This window comes from Manis pentadactyla, chromosome 3 (genome assembly GCF_030020395.1).
Source record: "Manis pentadactyla isolate mManPen7 chromosome 3, mManPen7.hap1, whole genome shotgun sequence".
In the NCBI taxonomy this organism is placed as follows: domain Eukaryota; kingdom Metazoa; phylum Chordata; class Mammalia; order Pholidota; family Manidae; genus Manis; species Manis pentadactyla.
The window spans coordinates 1,365,929-1,387,935 of NC_080021.1; the positions used below are offsets into that span (position 1 = coordinate 1,365,929).

A 22,007-nucleotide genomic window follows, 5' to 3' on the forward strand; every position below is an offset into this window, starting at 1 on the left:
CCGCGGCCGCGGCAGTTCCGTGAAAGCAGTAAAAGGGGCTTTATGGTCCCGCAGAGCCTCAGCATCCTGGAAACGAGTTTCTCAAATAAAAATTGCGTTTTTGAGAAGCCCATGAGAGCAGCAGCCCTAAGCTCACCCACGTGGAGCCCTCAGCCCTCAGCCCAAGGCAGGCGGGTGGGGGCCCCCCACGGGCCCCGAAAGCACAGGGCGAGTGGAGGGTGGCTCTGCAGGGAGGGCATGCAGACCTGGGGGAGGGAGCCCCAGGCAGGGCCGGCGGGCCCTCGGGGTGTGCCCCCTGCTCAGGCGCCCGAGGGACCGCGCTGCTGGAAGCCTGGGCCCCGGGCCCCGCTGTGGGGTCCGCACTTGTTCCCTGAAGCCCTGGGAAGGCAGGCTGCTTTTCTGCGCCTCCACTTCCTCATCTGTGAAGGGGTGCTGCCGATCACATGAGCCCCCTGGGGCTGTCCTGAGGATCGCCAGTCACCCCTCTCAGAGAGCCCCCGAGGGGGGTCAGCAGAGCCCTGTTCAGGCAGGAAGCCGGGGCACAGGGAGGCCAGGGAGGCCAGGAAGGCGTCGGAGCAGGGGCAGGCCAGGCCGGGAGCCCACCCGGGGCCGCCACCGCGACTCCAAGCGCAGCGCCCTCTCCGACGCTCTGCGGGCCACGCGAGGAGGCCCAGAGGGAGGCCTGCAGCTCAGCGCCGGTCACGAGGGCGACAGCAGCTCCTACCTTGCCACCTCGGTCGCCTTTCGGTCCCAGGAGGCCCCGTTCACCTCTCTCCCCCTGCAGCAAATAATAACATTAGAAAACCCCACAGCCCAACCGAGTGTGAGCCCGCACTGTTGGGTGCGAGCGCAGGGCCTTCGGCAAGGGCCTTTCTCTCCCACAGCTGCTCTGCCCAGCTCCGAGGCGTGTCCTGTCCGAGGGAAGCCCCTGCCCTTCCCATCAGTCCCCATCTGGACTTGCTCCACATGTTCACAGAAATCTCTCTGCCACTGTCCTTTGGTTGCAGCGCAGGGACCCAAGCCACCCGGTCCCCTCACTTTTCTCTTCCACAGACCCTGGGAAATATCCTCAAACCCCAACCAAGATCACCCGTGGCCTCCAAGGGACCAAGGTCAAAGCACCTTCCCACGGGCACCAGCCCAGCAGCAGGGGTGCGGAGACCCTGCCGCCACTCACCTGCTCTCCCCTCTCGCCCCTCACGCCCGGGGGTCCTGGTATGCCTGGGAGGCCTGCCTCCCCCTGTGGAAGTGACGTGTGCATGGGGTCAGCCTGGGCCCGTGCCCTCTCCTTCCTGAACTCTGGCCCCCCAGAGCTCTCCGGCCCCGTGGAGGTGATGCAGAAAGCAAAGTAGTGGAGAAAGGGGAAATTTCGAGAACCTGGTCACTGGAATGTCCCCAAGCTCTGCCTCAAGTCAGCCGTCCCCTCTCCCACGAACCTCTTTGGCCCTCTGGGTGCCTAACTCTCTCTCATTCTTTGGGATTCTGCCATGGTACCTCCTCGCCATCTCCCCTGGCAGCCCATGCATCTGAGTGAGGGGCCCTCTACTGTGCCCTCCCACCCACCCCGCATGTCACCTCACTGCACCTATTCAAATGCTCTTGGTTTGTGGTTGTGACCCCAGTACCCAGCAGAACAATGGGTGTAGGGGACATGTGGGTAATTATTGCCACAAGACCTGGCATGTAATGAGTGTTTGCACTGAGTGACAGGGGTATGAACAAACACACCTTCTCTCCAGGTCGACCTGCCAGGCCCTGCTTCCCAACTTCACCCTGGAGACAGAAAACAGACTCCCTTAGCTTCCACTGGCACTCACAGGGATGGCGGGCAGCCCCCCGGGGCCCAGGCTTCCCCAGCACCCGGCAGCCATGACTCTGGATTCTCCAGCACACAGCACGGTCGCAGCCCAAGACACAGGCTGTCTGTGCAAAACGCCAAACTGTTTGGCGTTTCTGGAGAGAGGGGTTCTGGACCCGCTCCCTCATGTTGTCTTTCGCTGCCCACAAAAGAAATGACTTCTGGAACTACCCTGGCAGATTTACGCAGGTTGAACACTTTTGTCCTGAATCTACATGTTTATGATTCAAAACGATGAGGAGCCCCAGCTCTGGGTCCTGCTGTGCTGGCTCCGAGGACGAGAGGGAGGCTGGCGACAGACATGCCCAGGCTGACGGGCTGTCCCCAGCTGGTCAGCCTCTTGGTGAATACATCAGCTCCCTGGTTCAAAGCAGCTGAGCACCCTACTTCCCCTCTCCCAGGACATGTCACCGGAAAGGCAAGTCCTGGGTGAGATGCCATTAAACATGCAAACTTATCTGGGGAAGCAAGCCCCAGCAGGTGTACACTGGTTCTCGTAGACCGGGTCAAGTTCCGTCCTCAGCCCCTGGGCTCTGACTAGCATTCTGTGGTCAGGTTGAAGTTGGGGACACAGGACCAGAGGAGCCTGGTCTCCGATCCCAGGGCATCAGGCTGCCGTGCTTACCGGGTCCCTACAAATCCCTGATCAAAGGGTGTGTGTGATGGTGATGCGGAGGGACTCAGATTTCTAACTAATCACGCATCTTGAGAATCCCAAACTTCTTGAGTGACAATTCCTTTCTACCATCCATTATGCTACTTGGTAAAACCTTTGTGTAGATTTGCATAAGGAAATGTGATTTTCTAATAAATAGACACATGGATGAATGAAAAAAATGAATGAATGAGTGGGTATGCATGCACAAAATGGTTTTCCCTGCAGCTACGCCAGACTCAGTTGCTAGTGAAGGCCAGCACCACCACCACTTATCAGAGAGGAAGTTAGGGAAAAATAAAATTTAAAAAGCATTGTTTAACATTAAGCAATTAAGCACACATTTTATACATTTTATCCTGCGTTCCAGGAGCCCCGGGGAACTGGCAGTGGAGTCAGCACATACAGAATTCTAGATGCACTCCGCTTGTCCCCCCAGTTCCCGGCATTCACAAGGACAATTCCTAAGAACTGCTCTAGCCAGAGTTGTGCAAATGCTTGCCATTTAAACTGTCACTTTAAATCTGCGAGGATGGCAACACCTTTGCAATGGGAATTGCTTCTTACCTGCTGAGAAAGGCGCCGCGAGGCTGAGTTTGCTTAGAAAGCATTTTTGAACACCATCCGAAGTGCCTCCCGCTGGGAACCCTAACCGAAGGCACAGGTGACGGAGGGCCAGGCAGCACCTTGAATTCTCGTTGTGAGCCTGAAAGGTTGTTCCCTGAGTGGACTCACGAGCCGCCACCCATGACTTGTCCCTTTTCTTATTGGAAGATTTTAATCTTCATTTGGCATTTTGTCAACATAGAGTATCAAGACCCTAGGCCAGGTCCCTGTTGAGGCTACAAAATATGTTGCAAAAGGATCATAACTGCAGAAGTTGTTTTGAACTTTCTAGAGAAATGTCTCAACATACTGCCCCAGAAATGGCACAAACTGACACCTGTCACCTGTGACAGCAGACGTCTCTGCCTCTCTCGGCCGTTCCTGTTACCAGGAATATAAAACACACGGCTGAGAGACTGAAGAAACCCCCAGGACTCCTTCAACTTCCTAAGGGCCCACGGGCTGGGCGTCAGCCCCTCACTGCCAGCAGGGATCTGAGTCATGCCTGCCAAAGGGCAGGGTCACCACTGAGCTGAGTCCAGGCCACTGCTGAGCTCTAGCTGGGCTGAGCAATGTCCACCTTCCACCCAGGAAACCCTTTCTGAGCACCCTTTCTACCAAGTGCCCGACCCGATAGGGGGCTGGGAGCAGACACCAGAGGTGACCAGGTCACTACCTTTAAGTGGCTCATCACCCAGGGAGCGCAGGGCTCTATGGGCGAGGGAGGGGCTGCCCTCCCCATGTGTCTCCTGCCTGGCCGCAGACACCCCTCGGGCCACAGACGCCACATATGCACACACACACAGCATATACACTGCACAAAGCACACACACCTCACATACACGCGCACCACACACAGCCCGGCCCTCTCCCCTGAGCTCGCTGCAGCCTAGGCCAAATCTGAGATGATGAGGTGAGGGTCTCAAGGCAAACGAGACCCCACAGCCCTCCGGAAAGGCCCACAGAGAAGGAGTGGTTCCTGGAGGCGCTGGGGCTCCCAGGGATGGCCATGCACAGCCAGCACCTGGGGTCCCACAGCCAGGGAGGGGGCCGTGCACAGTGGCCTCCGCTTCCTGCTCAGACCCACTCCCACGCTTCTGCACCCGCTGGAGCCCTGAGGCTGTGCTGGACAGACAGCGTCCCTGGGCTTGCTGTGGGGCGGGCCTCAGGGAGCCCTGGAGGGAGGTCAAAGCCGGCTGGACCTGGCGGGTGCTTGACCCCCTTGCTGCCCCCCTGCCAGCCAGGCCAGCCGGTAAAGACATCCTTCCTCCCAAGGCCCTGTCCTCCTGCTGCAGGCTGCCCCAGCGGTGCACTGCCCCCCGCTCCTTTTGTCCTCGCAGTGGTGGGCTCTCCCTGGATGCCAGTTCCGTGGTGCATCCCCCTCCTAGATGGCACCCTGATCCTGCTCCTGCCCCTTCAAACAGCCCTGGTCAAGGGCGCTAGCTGCCTGCCACCAAGGCCAGTTCTGTGCTAGCAACACGCGACCCCAAACACACATCTACGACAAATGTGGGGGAAAGGAGGCAGGGGGAGCCATACCCTGAGGCCAGGTTTCCCGGGCAGACCATCTTCTCCTCTTCCTCCAGGCTCTCCCTGGAAGGAAGGCAAAGAACAGTCACCAGGAGAGGGCCAGGCCTGCAGGGAACACCCTCAGCTCTACTTTCAGGCTGGCAGGGACGAGCACTACGGATACTCAGTCGGGGTTCATTCTGTGTGACCGTGGTGACCCAGAACAGCAGCTCACCCCACCTCTCAGAGTCCACATTCGATGGCTCTACTTTCGGTTTATTTTATAAAAACATAATTGAGTAGAAATGGTGCTCTTTTCTTACTGTGAGATTTAAAGTAAGGAAGATGTTGCATAAGTGTTTTTGAGAATACTAAGTACTTGGTTAGCACTTATCTTTTGTCTCGAAAGATAAGGAAGAACAATGGAGAATATTTGCACTAAATACCCATAAAAATTAAGTTAGATCCATACTTATTCTGTATTTTGGCATGGAAGAGTCGAGTCTGTAAGTAACCTACTGGAAAGGATGACAGATTTTCCCATAATATTGCAAAGTTGTCTTTCCAAGGCTATTGATGTGTATACTTGAGCATATATGTATTTGCTATAAAAGAATAAAGTTCACTTGTTAAAATGTTTATTGTGTGGCTCCATAATCATTCAAATGCAGCGTGTGGTCCATGGATCTGCCTCCCTAACTTCATGATATTTAACCTCTGACTCTTCCCTCAATGATGCTACTGTAATGAGCCCCATCAGAATATTTTTAAAACGGAAGTCTCTTATGTTAGTAAGAGTATCTAAAAGCTTTTCCTCCATGCAAATAAAGTAAAATGCATATTTCTAACAGATTAATTTTAAAGTCCAAGGCCTCCAAGCCCTCCCCCAGTCACCCAACTAGAAACAAAGAAGTCGTCCATCTCTGACCTTGTAAATCCAAGCATTCCCAAGTCCTGGTCCAGAACCCAGGCAATCAGTGTAGGGTAGAATTCAGCACCAATCAAAAATCTATTTTCTTATGTACTTTAGGTCCCCAAACTCATGCTGCCCCTGGGAATACCAACCTTGGGTCCCGGCAGGCCCGGGGGTCCATTCGGCCCGTCCTTTCCAGGTGGCCCCTAGGCCAAGAGGAAAAAACAGACCAAAATGAAAGGCATATTTAAGGAGGCTGTGCATCAGGCTGCTTCTAGCCGGGAGCTGGCTGTGCGCCCAGGCGCGCGTTCTCTCCTCAGGGGGCCTGGAGGGGCGGGGCTTTCCCAGCACACCTGTTGTGGGGGAGATGGCCATCCCTCCGGCCAGTGTCCGCTTCCCAGAGGCCCTGGCCTTGCGTGGTGGGTGAGAGGACGGGCCGGTCCGACGGTCATCTGTACCCCCAGCGTCCGCCAGCCCCTGGGGAGAGTGCTGTCCGCCGCAGTCCCTCTCTCTCCCCTCCACATCTCTTTGCCACCATTTTCGCCCTTCCTGCTGCTATCAACCTTCCCATTGCCCTTCACACATGCAAAACGCCAATCTAGTGGCTTGGCGTTAATTGAGTCTGCCTTTTATTTCTACTGACAGGCATGCAGGAGCTCCACATGCTGTTTTCAATCCAGGGACTCCCTCCCCAGAGCCTCACGCCGTGGGAAGGAAGGTGCAGCAGGTGAGGGGACAAAGGCTTTGAAAGGCCGAGTGATGCCATCTTGGTCCCACAGCTGGTGACGGGGCCCAACAGCGTTTAAGCTGGGCCGTGTGGCTCCACCGTCCCCGACCCCCGGGTCTCTTTCTCTCCCACTTTTATCTGTGCCTTACAAGATCCGTCAGACGAACACAGACACTCCGGGTGGCCTATTGAGAGGAGAGCCCCACCTCCCCAAGCAGGGGTCCTGGAGGGGAAGGAGGAAGGCCTTGGGTGGGAGGTGAAGGACACTTGGGTCCAGGCAAGCACGGTCTTGATGAAGGGCAGACGCCAAGCTAGAAGCCACCCCTCAAACCTGCAGTGGCCTCATAAACCCTGAAAACCGTAAGTGCTTTGCCTATTTTCTTGTTCCTGCAATACTGCCCCTCTTCTGAGTGTTCACTGACATACATACTTTTTGGTGAATCCGTTAGATAGGCTGAGATTGCTAACGTGTCCGAGCTACCAGATGGCGCTGTCACTCTAGTGAAATGTTTGCACATGACCCTGCAGGTGACTGTGTGTGCAAGGATGCCTGCAGGTGACGCTGCAGTGGACCAGGGGTTCCTCCCCTGGCAGTGCACACAGCACACTGCATTCACATTGGCTGACCTTCGGTTCTCATAGAGTCTGAAGGCTGAATCCCAGCAACCATGGTTGTCTCCTGGGTGCCTCAGTCCTCAGTCAGCGGGTCTGGTCCAGCGACAAGAGCGGACGAACTCTGTGTGCGCCACAGTCTGGCCGCCCTCCATCCGCCTCTTTCTCCCGTGTCTGGACCTCCCACCACGGCTGTGGGCCTCCTAGGCCTCCCTGCACCTTGGCCTTCCCCACCCACTGGCCTCGCAGGGGAACTTGTAAGGAAGTCCCTCAAAGTGGAGCAGAGGCCTCGTTGAGGGCCCCCAGCGGGTCTATGACGGCCCATCATATCAGAGGCTCACAGGTCACCCCTGCCACCCTGCCCCGAAGAGCTATAGGCCAACGTGGCAGGAGACACACTCAGCTTTGCTCCCACACCTGTTATGTGGCAAGACCTTAGGGTTTGCTGAGCCCACACTCAGGACTTAAAAAACGGGGAGGCCCCGAATCCCTAGAATCTTCTTGTTTGGGAGAGCTTTGCCTGGTCCATACTGCGGTCACCCTCTGCCCGTAACCCTCGCGGACAAGAGGTTGCCCTTTAAACCATAGGGGACTCTGGAATCTGCCTTTGGGCGACCAGAGCGGAGGGGGAGGCTGGTGAGAGGGTGCCCAGTCTGCACCCAGGCACTGCTGCTGGGGGCAGACCCAGGAGATGCAGTACACGGAGCTGCCGCCAAAGAAGGGGGAAGTTGGGCTGAGTGCCGAGGCCTGGTCCCCGCTGCCGGGAAGGAGGGCCTGGAGCCGGCGGCTCTGGAAGCTGCCCAGCTGGAAGGGCCTGGCCACTCCTCAGACCAGTGGGACGGGAGAGTGTGGGGAGGAGGCGCGCCGGGACACTCACCGCCTGCCCCGGGTGCCCAGCTTTTCCCGGGAAGCCGATCTCACCAGGCAAGCCCTGGGAAGGCAACCACACAGAAAGTGTTAGTCTGGCCTCTCTGGGGGCTTCAGAGGCGGACGCACCTCGGGGGCACTGGGCGCCCTTAGTGCCCAGCCGCTGTGAAAGGCAGGGCTGTCCCACCTCTACTGTTGGCAAGTGCAGGGCTGTCTGGTCTGCGCCAAGGTCACCACGGCACAGCGTGCCTGGTTTGCTGAAGATGCGGTGGGTCTACCCCACCTCCACGCCAACGGGCACCTTCCCAGCTGCCCCTGAGGCGGGAGGGGAACGCTGGCCAGTGCCTCGCCTGGCCCTCCGTGTGCTCCAGAGCCAGACCACCCGGGCAGCCCCAGCCTGACACGCCTCCTGGGCTCAGCTCTGGAAGCAGCCAGCCAGGGCGCCACAGGTTCTCCAGGGGCACTTCTAATCGGAGGGCCCGAGGCTTGGGGGCAGCAGGCAGGTCCTCCTGTCTACACCCCTGCCCTGACCTTGGGCAAAGAACAAACAGGTGGCCACCCGGGAAGATGTTCCTGCCTCCCGTGGGCCAGGAAACCTCCATCTAAACGCCTTTGTGGAGAAAATCAAAGCCCATCTTACCGGGGGGCCTTTGGGTCCAGGGGCGCCTGGGATGCCAGGGGGTCCTGGAGGGCCCTGTAGGGAAAGAGTGGTGTGGGTCACAGATGAATGTGGAGCAGCCTCCTGGGGGCGCTGTCCCTTGAGGGAGGAGGAGGGAAGGGGACACAATGATGGGGCGGGGGGGGGGGCTTCAGCTTTATTTGTAAGGCCTTGCTTTTTAAACAAAAAGGGAAAAAGCAAAATGAAAAGAGCTGAAGTAAAGTTTACAAAATGTTGACGTGTCACATTTGGGTGAGGAGTATATAATTATTATCTATTCTGCTATATATTTGGAATGTTCCGCCGTTTAAGATAAGCCCATATGTACGTGCATGCGTGCGCACACACACACACGCGGTGGACACACAGATCCCGCGGCACAGGGGCTCCCGGCACCCGGCGGCGTCGGGTCGCCCAGGGTGAGTGTCGCGGTCCCAGGCCCCGGATCCTTTGACCGCAGGTCTGCGCGGGGCCGAGAGTCGGCGCTTGTCCAAGCCCTCCCCGCGGCTCCTGGCGTTATTCTCGGCGCCCGGTCCCTACCCCGACGCTTCTGGGCGCCTCTCTGGCCGAGAAGGGGAGCAGGCACCGCGGCGGGGCAGGCCTGTCGGTCCTGACCGAGGGGAAGGGCTGGCGGGGGCGAGGCGCGGGGCGGAGGACTCTGCTGGGAACGTCCGGAGGGCAGGAGCCGTCGCGCAAATCCCGGGCTCCGGGGAGGGGAGGGGAGGTCCCAGGGCTCCGGACGGCTGGAGCTCCTGACGCCCCGCCCGGCCCGCCGCCTTGGGGCAGCCAGGCACCGCAGACGAAGAACCTGCTGCGCCCCGTCCCTAAGTACACTGTTCTCGCTCTGCCGCCCCGCCTGCCCAGCGTCCCCCGTGCCTTGCCCCTGCGCCCCGCTGGTGGGGATGCGGGTTCCAGGGGACTCCCTTAGCCTTCGCCTGCTCAGGCCTCTCCCCAGAGATGCCCGGGGCTGCCTGCCTCCACGGGGACGCCTGCGCCTCTGAAGTTTCCTCCAATGCTGCAGGCGGAACGAACCACTCCTTCACGCTCAGGGCCTGGGTAATGGTGCCCATCTGACCCACAGGCCCTGGAGAGCAGAGGCCCCCTGTGTTCCCTCTGCATCGCTCACGGGGCCCACCCCAGAGCTTGGCAAGGAGAGGCGCTCAAGAAATGCTTGAATTAGTCAAGGGAACTAACAGAACGCGGGGGGCCCGGCCTTAGAGGACGATGGCACGTCACCACTGGGGGGCGGCAGATGCTAAGACATGGTCGCGGCCGCACTTCCGTGGCCGCCCTTCCTCCCTCTGGGGACGCCCGTGGGTCAACAACAGGCGGAAAAAGGGCCTTCTGTTGGATTTGGGGTGGCACCTGGGCTAGTTTTCCCTGTAGCTTGCTCAGCCCTGGCGCGTCTTTGGGGAAAGCATTCACTTTTGTCAGGAGATACTCATTTGCAGCTGCAGCAGCTGAGGGGCCCCCGGGCAGAGCCGGACGGCGGCCCAGGCAGGACCCCCCGACGGATGGCGGCCGGCGGAGGCACGGCAGGCCACGTCTTGCTCTCCAGCTCAGCTCTGCCCACCTGTCGGTAGAGCAGGGGCCGCGCAGGCGGCGCTCCCAGGACCCACCCCCCAAGGGGTGCTCCGGGCCACCTGCCCATAGCCTCAGCCGCCTCCGAGCTTTTCCCGGGGGCCCCGACCGCGTGGAGCGCCTCCGAGGCCCCCTCTCCTTGCACGCGGCCCTCTGCTAGCAACCTGTGCGTCCCGTTTCCTCCCTCCTCACGCTGCCGGTGACGCTGAGGGCCTTGGCAACGTCTTGTGCTCTTTCAAAGCGACGGTGCAGGAAGCCGGCCCGCTGACCATCTCGACCTCGGACCTGGCTTCTCTGTCCTCTTTTACCTCGTGCCGACGCCCCTGCGGGCTGCTGCTGTCTGCTTGTTCCCGAGCCGCACAGCAGGTCAGACTCGACAGACCTTTAGTGATCATCACTGGGTTTGACCATAGTGAAAACTGAGGCCCAGAGATGCTAAGCGCCCACCTTAGGTCACACAGCCACCATCTCCAGCGGGTCCTGAATGGTCTGGCCTCTGCAGAATTATCTAGAAAGCTTGTCACAAATACGGAACCCAGGCCCTTGTTCGGACTCTGGGGCGCAGATCTGGGACAGGTCCAGGGGCCGGTGACTTTGGGAACACTGCCCGGGTGCTTCTGAAGAGCTGCTTGATTTGGGCATCACCTACCTGGGCCAACCGCACAGACCCCCGGCACCTGGTGACATTACAAGAGCAGTGAGACAAGAAGGGGCCCATGAAAGGAGGGGGTGGAAACAGGCAGACAAGGGCGAGGGGAGCAGCCGCCCCCCACGCCAGGTCTCCCCTGCCCCTGTGCCCTGACACATGATCATATCTCAGCCCTCTTGCTGATCCTGGGAGGCAGGTCTCTTCCATCCCGTGTCAGAGATGAAGAACTGAACTTGGAGGAAAATGAACCGATATTAGACAAAGCCGGCATTCAGATGCAGTGACCCTGGAACGGTCACCTGCCAGGCGTCTGCGAACTCAGGGACGTGAGTCCCACTCACTGTTACAGGGCCCCCCCACCCCCGAGCAGGGTGCTCTCCTAAAGCTGTATTACACGGGGCTAGAACTGAGGGCTTTCAGTACAGGCTTGATGTCCTCGGCAGGACCCATAGCACCCAGTTCATTGCTATGCACGCAGTAGGGGTTTAATAATGATCTGCTTGTTGGATGCCATGAGCTCAGGAACAGGAGCAAAATCCTGCATGGTAATGAAACCCAACAACCAGAGTAGCCGTACGAGGATGGGGAGGCGCTGGAAGCGGTAACGGCTTCAGAGAAAGTCCAGCAAAACAGCTCTGGCAGGCGCCACACAAGGGGGTGGGGGGCCTGCAGCCTCCTTCCCGATTGCCGGGCGGTGTTGCCAGGGCAGGCGGAGACACGTGGGGGAAGAGGAAACAGTGATCAGGACGCAGTTTCCGCCAGCCGGCCCTGGGCTGCCCTCAGCTACGAGGGCCTCCCTGACAGCCACACAGGGACACGTGCAGGCAGCAGCCGCTCTCCCCGGAGCCACCGCCTGTCCGCGGGAGGTTCTGGGGTCCACCTTCTGGAAGGCTGTGCATGCCTCCCCCAGGCTGCCAGATGCCTGCGCAGAGAGGACATCGGAGGCGACGGCAACACGGACGGTTTCTGATACTGCCTCTGGCAGGTGGGGGGAGAGGAGCGGGACGAGAGCAGGGCCCGGGAGGACCCGGACACGGGGGCCCCTCAGCCTACATGCAGCACGGACATTTATACCACAGAGGATTCCCAACAGGAAAGGAGGGGAAAAAACTAAAGCACCTACTGTGTGCCTGGCCTCTCTGAGGCCTGCACATGTATGGCCCCAAGAGCCCTGGACAGAGCCTGTCCACACAGGTCCCTCCGCTTCCTCACCACTGTCTCTGTGCGGCACTGAGTCTCACCCCCAGCCTGGTACACTGACGCCCTCGGTAAATACTTGGATTATCACGTGCCACTTCAAAGGTGACCAGGCACTTCCTCGCTTCAGGAAACCCAAGTGGGAGTTTATGTCTGATCGTCACAGAGTTTCTGAGCAAAGCCAGAATTTCCTGTCTGCTACTTTAGCATTGGAATGAAAGATTGTTAATTAGACGTGTATTTTAAACTAAAACTGCTTGGCTATTAATGTCTTTATTAGTGGTAGTAATGATGGCATACAGAGAAGACAAAATAGGGTCTTGGTTTCAGATGGCCTGGGTCAAATGCTAGGTGAGCTCATGCTACCTGAACAGGCTCAGGCGATGGCCTCCATCGCCCCAGGCCTCGGTATCCCCAACTCTAACAGAAAGGTGGGGGCCCCTCGTCACGTCACGTGGGTTGGTGCAGGTGTGGGAACGAGTCCACATGCAGGAGATTCTCACACATGTTATTTCGCCCTCTTCTCTTTTTGTCATTAATAAAAATAGCTAAATAACCAAATAATCTAATTAATGAGAGTGACGAATTAGCTAATAGATTTAAATGTTAACAAAACAATGACTGCTTTAATTATTACAAATAAACAACTAAGTAATAACTACTTATGAATTAACCAGTCTAATTATTATTAATGAAATGGGATCATTCTAATCCTAGGGTGACTAAACAGCTACTTAATGTGCTCAGCAATTACAATGATGATGCATAAATAACCAATTAACCTAATTATCATTAATAAAGGAATGGCAAATAGTCATTCCTAATAACCACCTAGTTCCACCTGGAGTAGATTTATGAGGTTGGATGAAATTGGAGGTGCATGAGAATGACTTGCGTACATTAGCACGGCAACCACGTTCCCTGAGCCACGTGGAGTGGGTGTCTGATCTGGGGGGAAGTCATCCGTAATTGGTGAGTCCTCCCCTCAGGATGTGGTTCCCAGGTGCACAACCAGGGCGACTGCCCACCTCAGCAGGTTTCTGTGTGGAATCCCAGGCCTGCCGGCCCACCCAGCCCTCTCTGGGGCCAGCCCTCCCCGGGCTGTGTGCACCCCAGTTCAGGGCACTTCTGCCTGTCCTGCATGCGGCCAAGCCACAGCACCTTTGCAAACCCTTGACTAGAGGAGAAGACGCGGATGTCCATCTTGCCAGCAAGGTTGCCAGGATACAGGAGTCACTACATGTAACATCATGTGTGTGTGTGTTTATTCTAAAACATTCCAGCAGGTGAAACTTTTCATCTTAAAGAAGAGGCACTGAAAGCATGCCACTGGATGCCGGCTGCCCTGGGGCTTTGTACTCCTAGGCTGCAGTGTGGCTCAATCCACTTCACATAAAGCTAATTAGACTCTGAGCTCAGTTACCTTAGACTTTAAATGGGATAAGCATTCTTTTCCTATAGGTGGTAATAAAGAGGAGACATGAGTACATAGCAGCCCTAGAGAGAGAGAGTGTCAGGCAGCGGCAGGGACTAAGCACATGCATCTCCCTTCCCTCTCCTTATCGGAGCAAAGAACTCTGTAATGTAGATTCTGGTGCAACAGAATCAACCTTGATTTTCCAGATCAGCAGAGGGGCCACTTCTGGGCCCCGAGGGAGGCTGTGCACCCCCATTCCAGAACGAGGGCTTTGACTACCCGCTCCCAGAGTCAGCTTGCTGGACTGTCCTTCCCTGTCTGCGTTTCTTCCTGCCGCACCAACTCACAGATCCTCCAGGCATGGCCCAAACTGCCCAGGGTTCACATCCCCTTTCAGATTTAGGGCTGGATCTGACACACAGTGGGCACTTTAATAAATACCTGTTGAATGAATGAATTGATCAAGCAATGAACAAATGAACCAATGCATGGTTGCGTGGGGGAACCGTGGCCAGGCCCAGGAAAGGCAGAATGCAGCTGTGTCAGGAAGAACGATCAGAGGAGGTGGGCCCAGGCCCCGCATAGCAACACTGCCACTGAGGCTGGGCGCGGCTGGCTTCAAGCCACTTGGTGTCCCTCGGGTTGTGATCCGTTCCAGGGTGCCAGGTAGCACACACTATCAATTCTACATTGCCTGGATCTGAACACTGACATCCCTGAATCTGTCAGAGTGCCCTGTTTCTGGCAAAATCCCTGACATGAAAAGCCTGATCATATTTATATGTACAACATGCAGTTCGATGCCTGGCATTCAGTAATGAGTCGCTGAATAAAATGGATTTCAAAGTGAAAATTAAAAAAGAAATATATTTTCCAAGGTAGTAAAAGAGCGCCGTAAGGGGAAAAAAACTGTAGCTTAAGGTATTTTGATGGAGCTGCATTTATGGTGGATTTTTGGAATACACAAGCTTTGCTCACTGGAAAGCAAGGTAATAAAACAAATGCAAAAAGCACTGTATTTCTCGCTATTAACATCGAAATGCCACAGTGAATGTGGACTCTCTAGAAGGCTGAATTATGGTTGATTTTACATTCCCTTATTCCATGCTCTACCCAATCTGGGAGGCACTGGAATGGAGTCTGAGACACCGGCGAGCGGCCCCAGTCACGAGGGCACTTCATGCATCAGTGAGCAGCCGAAGCTGGTTTGGGAAGCGCGGCCTACAGAAGGGGTGGCTGCTGCCCTGGGGAGTACGGCGTCCCCAACAGGCGGCGGCCAACGCCCACTGCTTCAGCAGCTCAGGGAGGAGCCAGATGGGGGAGCCCACCACTGACCAGCCCACCTGCTCGGGCCCCCACCCCCAGGAGAACAGGGACAGGCCCCCCCAGGGCTCACTGCCTCAGGGGCCTCATCACCTGAGTCCCATCTGCACTCTCCTCTTCAGCCTATAGTATTGCCCCCTCCTCCTTTTACTTCTATCGGTATTTTTAACAGATGATGAAACTGAAATTAAAGGTTAGGCAACTTGTCCGCGAGGCCCCGCCGGAAGGTAGCGAGGTGGGGGTTTGAACCCAGGTCTCTCTGACTCCCTGGCAGCCGACTGCGCTCCCTCTCCCGGCTGCTGTGGCTTCCCAGGGACCCGTCCACTGCGGGGAGGCTGGAACAGGGGAAAGGCTAGGGGCCCTTGGATGCAGGAGGCAAAGGGAGAAAGAAGGTAAGTCTGGGCACCCACGGGCGCCAGGGCCCAGGCACCGGCCTGCTGTGTCCCCACTGAGGTGGGGCTACAGAGCCGATGGGTGAGGGCCTGGTCCCTGGGGAGGGAGGGAGTGCCTGCTTAGCAGCCCTGCCGGTGGCTCTGAGGGTGTCTCTGTGTTTGGGGGTCTCGGCCCCCCATCTGTGAAAACAGGGACAGTGACCCTGAGCCTGTCCAGTGGGCAGAGTGGGTGTGGGGGTCCGCAGGGGCCCGCGGTGACTGCACATGGGGGGCTGTGTGGTGGCGGGGAGCTGGACAGGGCACGGGCCACAGGAGGTCACCCAGAGCTGAGCCTGATGGACGTAGTGGTCTGGGGGAGGAGGGGAGCACCCGGGGGGCAAGACTGCTCCCACGGAGGCATGGACTGCTCCTGGGGCCTGACCCCATCATTGACAGGCGGACAAAGGGGGGCCCAGAGAGGGGAGGCTCTCGGCTCGCGTCCCAGGTGTTGGAAATCAGATGAGGACAGAACCCTGGTCTAGGGGCTCCTGGAGGAGCGGCTGCTTGTTTTGGTGTTCAGGTCCCTTGGCCACGCCCCGTCCAACTCCTAGTCCATCGCCCAGACCCCCTGCCAAGACTGACAGGCCAGTAGAGCCATCCACCCCCGCCATGGGCCCTGCTGGGGAGGCACCTCCTCCTGCCTCTGCCTGGCAGGCTGTTCACCCTCGAGGACCCCTCGTCCTGGGCGCCCTCCGCGTGCCCCCACCAGCTCCTCTCCTAACATCAGCCATCACTCTCATCGCCACTCAGTTCCTCCAAGGGGAGCAAACAGTGGCCTCTCTGCCAGCACAGGGCAGGAGAGGCAGAGCAACGCGGATGGGAAGCCAGCGGCCCACTGGGCACTCTGTCTGATGCCCTGAGGAGGTGCCTGCACCGGCCTCTTGTGACCAGCCTGGGAATCGCTGCCTGAACACGTCTGTGATCAGAGGCAGCAGTGTGGCGAGGGGAAAAGATTTAAAGGTAGTAGTTACCTGCAGCCCGAGCAATCCAGGGATCCCAGGTGGGCCCACTTCACCTTTCTTCCCCTGGGGGCAAAAGAAGAAGTGAAAATTAGAAGGCAGGGAGACAGCGCCCGGAGCCAGGCTAACAACATGTCTTGGTGGAAATTTCAGTCTTCATCTCTCAAAGCCGCTGGTGAGCAGCCTGCTGCCCCCCTGGATGCCCTCCAGAGAAGCAGTGTGGGGCCGGAGAGAGACTCAGGCGGTGGGGTCAGGGACGATCCTGGCTCTGTAACTCAGATGATTTTGGTAACACATGGCCCCAAATGCAAAAGGTACAGAAAGGTGAACCTGAGAAAAATCTCCTCCTACCCCAGTGCTCAGCATGGAGGACCCAGTCCCCTTCCTTGGAAGTAACTAATCTAGCCAAATATTGGCTAATCTGCCTATGTGTAGGCATGCACACATATGCACATACATGCCCATGCATGCACACACCCGTCCTTCCTTCCTTCCTTCCGTACTTCAAGAGCATTCAGTACATGCTGAGCCCAGGAAGCAGTCCCTAGGCCTTTGCCACCCACAACCACCCAGGGTCCCCCAGGACCTCCTATGAGCAGCCTCCCTGGGTGCAGTGTTGCCCAATGCTGAGCGCTCACTCCTCCATGCCTGAAACCACCCCCCAGAGGCCCTCGCAGGTTCTTATTTACGTGGCTGTCCTAGAGGCTCGGGGGTTTGACAGCTGCACGGGAGAGAGCCTGGCTGAGCTGGGAGGAAATGTTCCCTGAGGAGCCTCAGGTTCTAAGTCCCAAGACCCTTACAGGTTCACCTTAGCTGGCTGGGGTGAAGGGGGAGATGCAGTCGGCCTGCTTTCTCCTGCTTCCTCCTCCACACATGCCACCCTTGCCATGCCAGTCCTGGGGACACCGGTGGGGCTAAGCCACGGCTCCTCTGGGAAAGGGCTCATGGTGTCCCAGGGAGGCAGACAGGAGCCTGGTCACCGCGGCGCGGCCTATGCACGTGGCATGGAGGGTGTGCACGTGGCACTGGGACCACATAGGTCTGCCTCCAGGTCTTGGTGGGGCTTCTGAAGCGGGGTGCTGAGGGAACACCAGAAGGAGGAGGAAGAGCTTCCAGGGGAAACTAGGTGTAGGGAGCGGGACAGGCAGGGGGTCAGAGACAGAGAGGGGCAGGACGGAGGCAAAGCCTCTGTGCCATCCAGGTGGAGGGATTAGGGCTGGGTGGGGCAGACGAGGTCCACAGGGAGTCACCAAGGGCGGAGTGCCCTGCGCCCAGGGCAGCCACCCCAGAGGCCAAGGGTCTGAGCGGCCACACAGCACGCTCTGCTGTGACTTGGTGCTGGGGGTGCGGTGGGGCTAATCGGGCCGGCTCTCAGTCTCCGACCTGAGCTGCCCAGCAGGCCTGCCCCCAGCTACCCCCTCCTGGAGCTGTGCACGGGCCTCCCAGACAGCGGCCCTCCCTCACGTGTGGCCCACACACTTCCCTCTCCCCCAAAAGGAGCCAGCCTTAGAGTCTTACAACACAAATCAGGTCGTATCTTCTCTGCTCAAAAAGTTGCAAAACTTCTCAGCTCAGAGCAAAGTGCAGTAGCCTCAGGTCTTCCTTCCCTGACCGCATCCTGCTACCGGCTTCCCCATGTCCTGTGCTCCTTGTCTCATTCCAGCCATGCTGGCCTCCCTGCCCACCTTGAACAGGACAAACACGTTCCTCCTTCAAGGCTTTCCACTGGTCTTTCTTTCTGCCTAGAATACTCCCTCCCAGGTATCCACACAGACCAACCCCCCAAATCAGTGTGGTCTCTGCTCAAACACCCTATTCTGGCCAGCCTAAGTAGAACTGCACCTCCTCTGTCACACAGTGTCCCCTCCCTGCTGTATTTTCCTTTGGGTCACTCCCAGACACACCACTGATTTCTTGCCTGCCTACCCCAACTGGGGTGCAAGCCTCTTGAAAACAGCACCTGTTTTTGTTTTTGTTCTGCTATATCCATACGGGCCCAGAACAGTGCCTGCCATGTGGTGGAAATTCAAAGCACATCTGTGGGCTGGATAAATAAGTGGCCTCTTTGAGGCTGATGTGGTCCTGAGCCGTGACAACGGCAGGGGGAACATCAGTGGGCTGCTGGATGGAAGTGGTGTCAGGAATGCCAGGGAGACACACTCGGCGATCTGCTGACTTCAGAGGGGGGCCTGGGGGGACTTAGAACCTGCTGGATCCACAGCCCCTGAGTCGTGGAACAGAGCAGCTGAGAGGTGCAACAAGGTCTAGGTCAGCAGGAGTTTTTCAACATCTGGCAGGTAAAATTCAAAATGTGGTTACAGATACCTTCAGAAATGAGCCAAGTCCGGGAGGCACTTGGTCTCTGCGTCTGTCTGGTCCTGCTCTGATCAATGCAAACATTAGAGATCTGATCACCAGAAGGCTGAGTCGCCAGCTCCCCTGCTTTGGGGAATGAAAACAAGACACCTTCAATTTTCTATCCAGACAGATGTCCCCTCCACTTGTTTCTAGGTTATTCCACAGAAAGCTACCTGTTATTTGTAAGATGAAGAAACCATTTTCCCACAAGGTCAGTGCAATGGCCTGGTGAATAGTCATCAGAATTCAGAACCTAGGCCAGCAAAGTAACCGTGTTTAGAGGAAGAGCTGAAATGAAAGACTGAAACATTTAATGGTTGGTAGGAAAGGATCAGAGGGAAGGAGAAGGGAGGTGAAGGTCTGGGCTCTGCTTAAGCAGAATTACCGGCTGAAATGCCAACCGGGACTGCAGCTCAGTTTCCCCACAGGACCCACCACGTCGAGGGGTGCAGGAGGCTTCAGCAGCTCCCTGACTCTGAAGTTCCCGAGTTCGGAGAGCTTGTGCAATGCAGTCACTAATGATCAGGAATACCTAAGATGGCACGAAGTCTGCAGATGGTGCGGAGTCAGAGGTGCTCCATGTCGGGGAAGTCAAAAAAGTGATCTGGAGAGATGGCGGGCAGGCCAAGGAGTGTGGCGAGAAAGGAGGAGGGCAAAGAAATGCCCTGGAGAAGCAAATCCCCAAGTGCTAGGTCTTCAGCAAGAAGGTTGCAAGTGGCTAGAGGACAAAATGTGCGCATGGCATTCTTTACCCCCAAAAAGGCAGAACTTCCATGGGTCGTCCATGAAGGGGCAGCACCCAGAGAAACATCGGGGCTCCCCTTTCTGCCCAGCTCCATCACCTGTGTTCATGTCTTCTTCACCCACAGCGTCCGCAGCTGCCCCCTGGGCAAGTCAAAGCCTCACTCCCCACTTCTCCCTCCTGCTTCCTGTCTTTCTGCATCTGCACCCCACCCTTCCTTCAGCCACAGCCACAGAGCCAACCCTGTTCTCATGCCCAGTCCCTTGCCTGGAGACATTTCTGGGCCAGCCTGTGCCTACTCCTTGTCTGTACCAATAACCGGTGCTCTTCCTGAAGGGCTAAAGTTCTGCCCAGATTTCTTTTCACCTCTGAAGAGTCAGAGGCTCCCTCATCATCTATAAGGCGCCACATGGGAGCTGGTGTCCTTGGAGGCTGACAGGCCCCGAGGCTCTCACCTGCCTTTTCAGGTCGGCACCCGGTCCTGGGCTCCCAACTGGGCTGCACAACTGGGCTGCAAACACCTCACCAGGACTTCTGTCCTCTGAGATTTTGCCCGCACTGCCACCTCTGTCTGTCACACCCATGCTCCATCTCAACTTGTCAAAATCACATCCCCGTGCAGTGCCACTTCCTCCATGAAGGCCCAGCAGTAATGAGAAATAATGGCAAAATATGAGAACAGCACATTTGGTATTAGATTCCCTGGTGCTGCCCAAAGGTGAATGAGTCCGAATTACCAGGGATGGGGCACAAAGCTCCAGGTGAGCAGTCCCGAGGGGCGGGCCCCTCCCTGCAGTCAAAGGAGTTAGAATTCCCTCTCTCCTTTCCTCTACAATATCTTAGAGCTCTCAATCTAAGGTAGACAACTGGCCACTTAATATGCTGAGACTTAGTTTCCTCATGTGGAGAATGACAATCATTTTAATTACCTGAAAAATAGTAGTAGAAGAAATACTTCAATATTTGAGGAAGTGATTTATATAGCATCATAAAGCATTATGCAAATGTAACAGGTAATTATGAGAATGAGGAGGAAGATGATGGTGACTATGATGAAGAAGAAATGGTAATAAGAGGATGCTGGCACCTTAGAGTACCGGTAGTGGGTGAGAGACCATATGTCAAACAGATCTGGTCTCAAAACGACTGCTTCCCAGCAGTGCCACGGAGGTTAAATGAGATCCTGCTCGCACAGCGCTCAGCACAGGGTCTGATGTCAGGAAATGGGTATCAGTGATGGCGGCGGTGGTGGCCAAGGCGGTAGTTCTGTGAGCAGTAGATGGAGCAGCAGATGCAACCTCTACATTTTGGACCTATAATTGGCTGCGGGGATTTGAGAAGAGCTGATGAGGGCATTTTGCAGCAATAAAGAATTGTTTTAGTAACAATAAGCCTGATCTTGTTATTTTTATTTTCTTCTCCTTGAAATTGCTATCCAACACAATATCTGGATAACTGTTTATATTCTATCATGAGGGCAGATTTTCAAGCCATTCTGAATGGCAGGATGCTGAGCAGGACTGGTATTTCCAGGGCTGCCTGTCTGCCCGCAGAGAAGAGGAAGCCAGCACTTCCTTCGCAGCCAGGATGAGTTAGCACAGCCGCTCGTGCGGGCCCATTAAGAGATGCAAGGATTGGGTGTGCAAGTGGCTGTAATGTGTGCCCTACGGTCTTTTGCTCAATTCCTGTTTGCCATGCCTCCAAATGTCAAAGAGGATTATTTTCTACTGGTTGGAGCTGAAACCAGGTGCTCAGGGAAAGCTGAGGGTGCTCTTATCTAAACCCTGGCTCCATACCATGAAATGAATCAAACAGGAGGCTGCGATCCAAACAGCGCTGTTCCCACCTGGCCGAGCAGGAAAGAGCAAGGGGAAAGGCTTTGAAATTGAGAAGGAAAACGAGTCCAACCCAGGTTGCCACGGATGAAAGACCACCCATGTTTCTCTTCTTGAATCTACTAGAAATGAGTTGATGGATCTGATAGCTTTCAGCAGTGAGACCCTCAGCTCCAAGGGCAACAATCAGAGAAGACCACAGAGAAGTGTGTTCAGTGCCTCTACAGAGCGGGCACTGCTGGTTAGTAAGGGGCCCTAGATCTCCCCAAGGCATCCACCACAAGGACTGTTAGTGTCCGCTGTAGAACTCTGGTGTGTATGGGGACACACGGACACAGGGACACATGGACACACACATACCACACACCATCCTGAAGCACAAGGAGTGAGGGGTTTGGAGCAAGGCGGACCTCAGTTCTAATCCCTGCCCCACCATATACAACCTGGGTGATCTGACTTACACCTTTAAGCCTCGGTTTCCTCATTTGCAGAATAGCATTAAAGCTGTCACACTTCCCGGGGTGGGACCCTTGTGAGAACGCCATGAGAAATATGAGTGCAAACAAGGCCCTAGCTAAGTGTCTGCTCTGCAAGATCACCCAGACAATGTCACTTCTTCCCTACCTTATGTTAGGCTATTCTGTCACCTATTGACAAGAGAGATGAGAAATCAGAAGATGCTGAGAAAATGATCAAAGGAACCAAAGAGACTGTCTGCAGCTCATGGGAAGGGCAGCAAAGAAGGCCTGTGTGCCTGTGAGCAGATCACCTGACCTCTCTGTCGACCTCAAGGAGCCCCTTCCATCATGAGGATGCTATAGTTTAGAACATTCCAAGTCTTTTATTAAACTTAAATGCCTGACAATGTAGATTTCTCTTAAGTGCAGCTTCCCTTCCTTTGTTGTCCCAGAAAAGCAGAAAGGAAACCTGCAGGCTATTGCAGGGGGCTTAGTACCACGGAGTGAAGTAAAAGGGAGGGTGCAGAGTGGCCCGGCTCTCTTTCCAGCACTGGCCGTTCCCAGTGAGGGTCAGAACGCAGGGAGCAAGGGCTAAGTTCTGGGCCCCTTCCTCCCCCAGGGCCACCCCGTGTGTGGGCTGCGCAGAAAGCAG

General features: G+C 56.3%; 1 protein-coding gene across 1 annotated transcript in view; it reads right to left on the minus strand.

The window, feature by feature from the left end:
- The window catches only part of COL22A1 (collagen type XXII alpha 1 chain), a 237,705-nt gene that overhangs the window by 99,795 nt on the left and 115,903 nt on the right, over positions 1-22,007 (minus strand). Inside the window, exons 23-30 of the mRNA XM_057497641.1 lie at positions 15,975-16,028; positions 8,388-8,441; positions 7,758-7,811; positions 5,694-5,747; positions 4,659-4,712; positions 1,729-1,773; positions 1,178-1,240; positions 725-778 (exon numbers count right to left, since the gene is read on the minus strand). Coding sequence (XP_057353624.1) covers positions 725-778; positions 1,178-1,240; positions 1,729-1,773; positions 4,659-4,712; positions 5,694-5,747; positions 7,758-7,811; positions 8,388-8,441; positions 15,975-16,028 — 432 coding nt within the window. The remainder of the gene's footprint in view (positions 1-724; positions 779-1,177; positions 1,241-1,728; positions 1,774-4,658; positions 4,713-5,693; positions 5,748-7,757; positions 7,812-8,387; positions 8,442-15,974; positions 16,029-22,007) is intronic.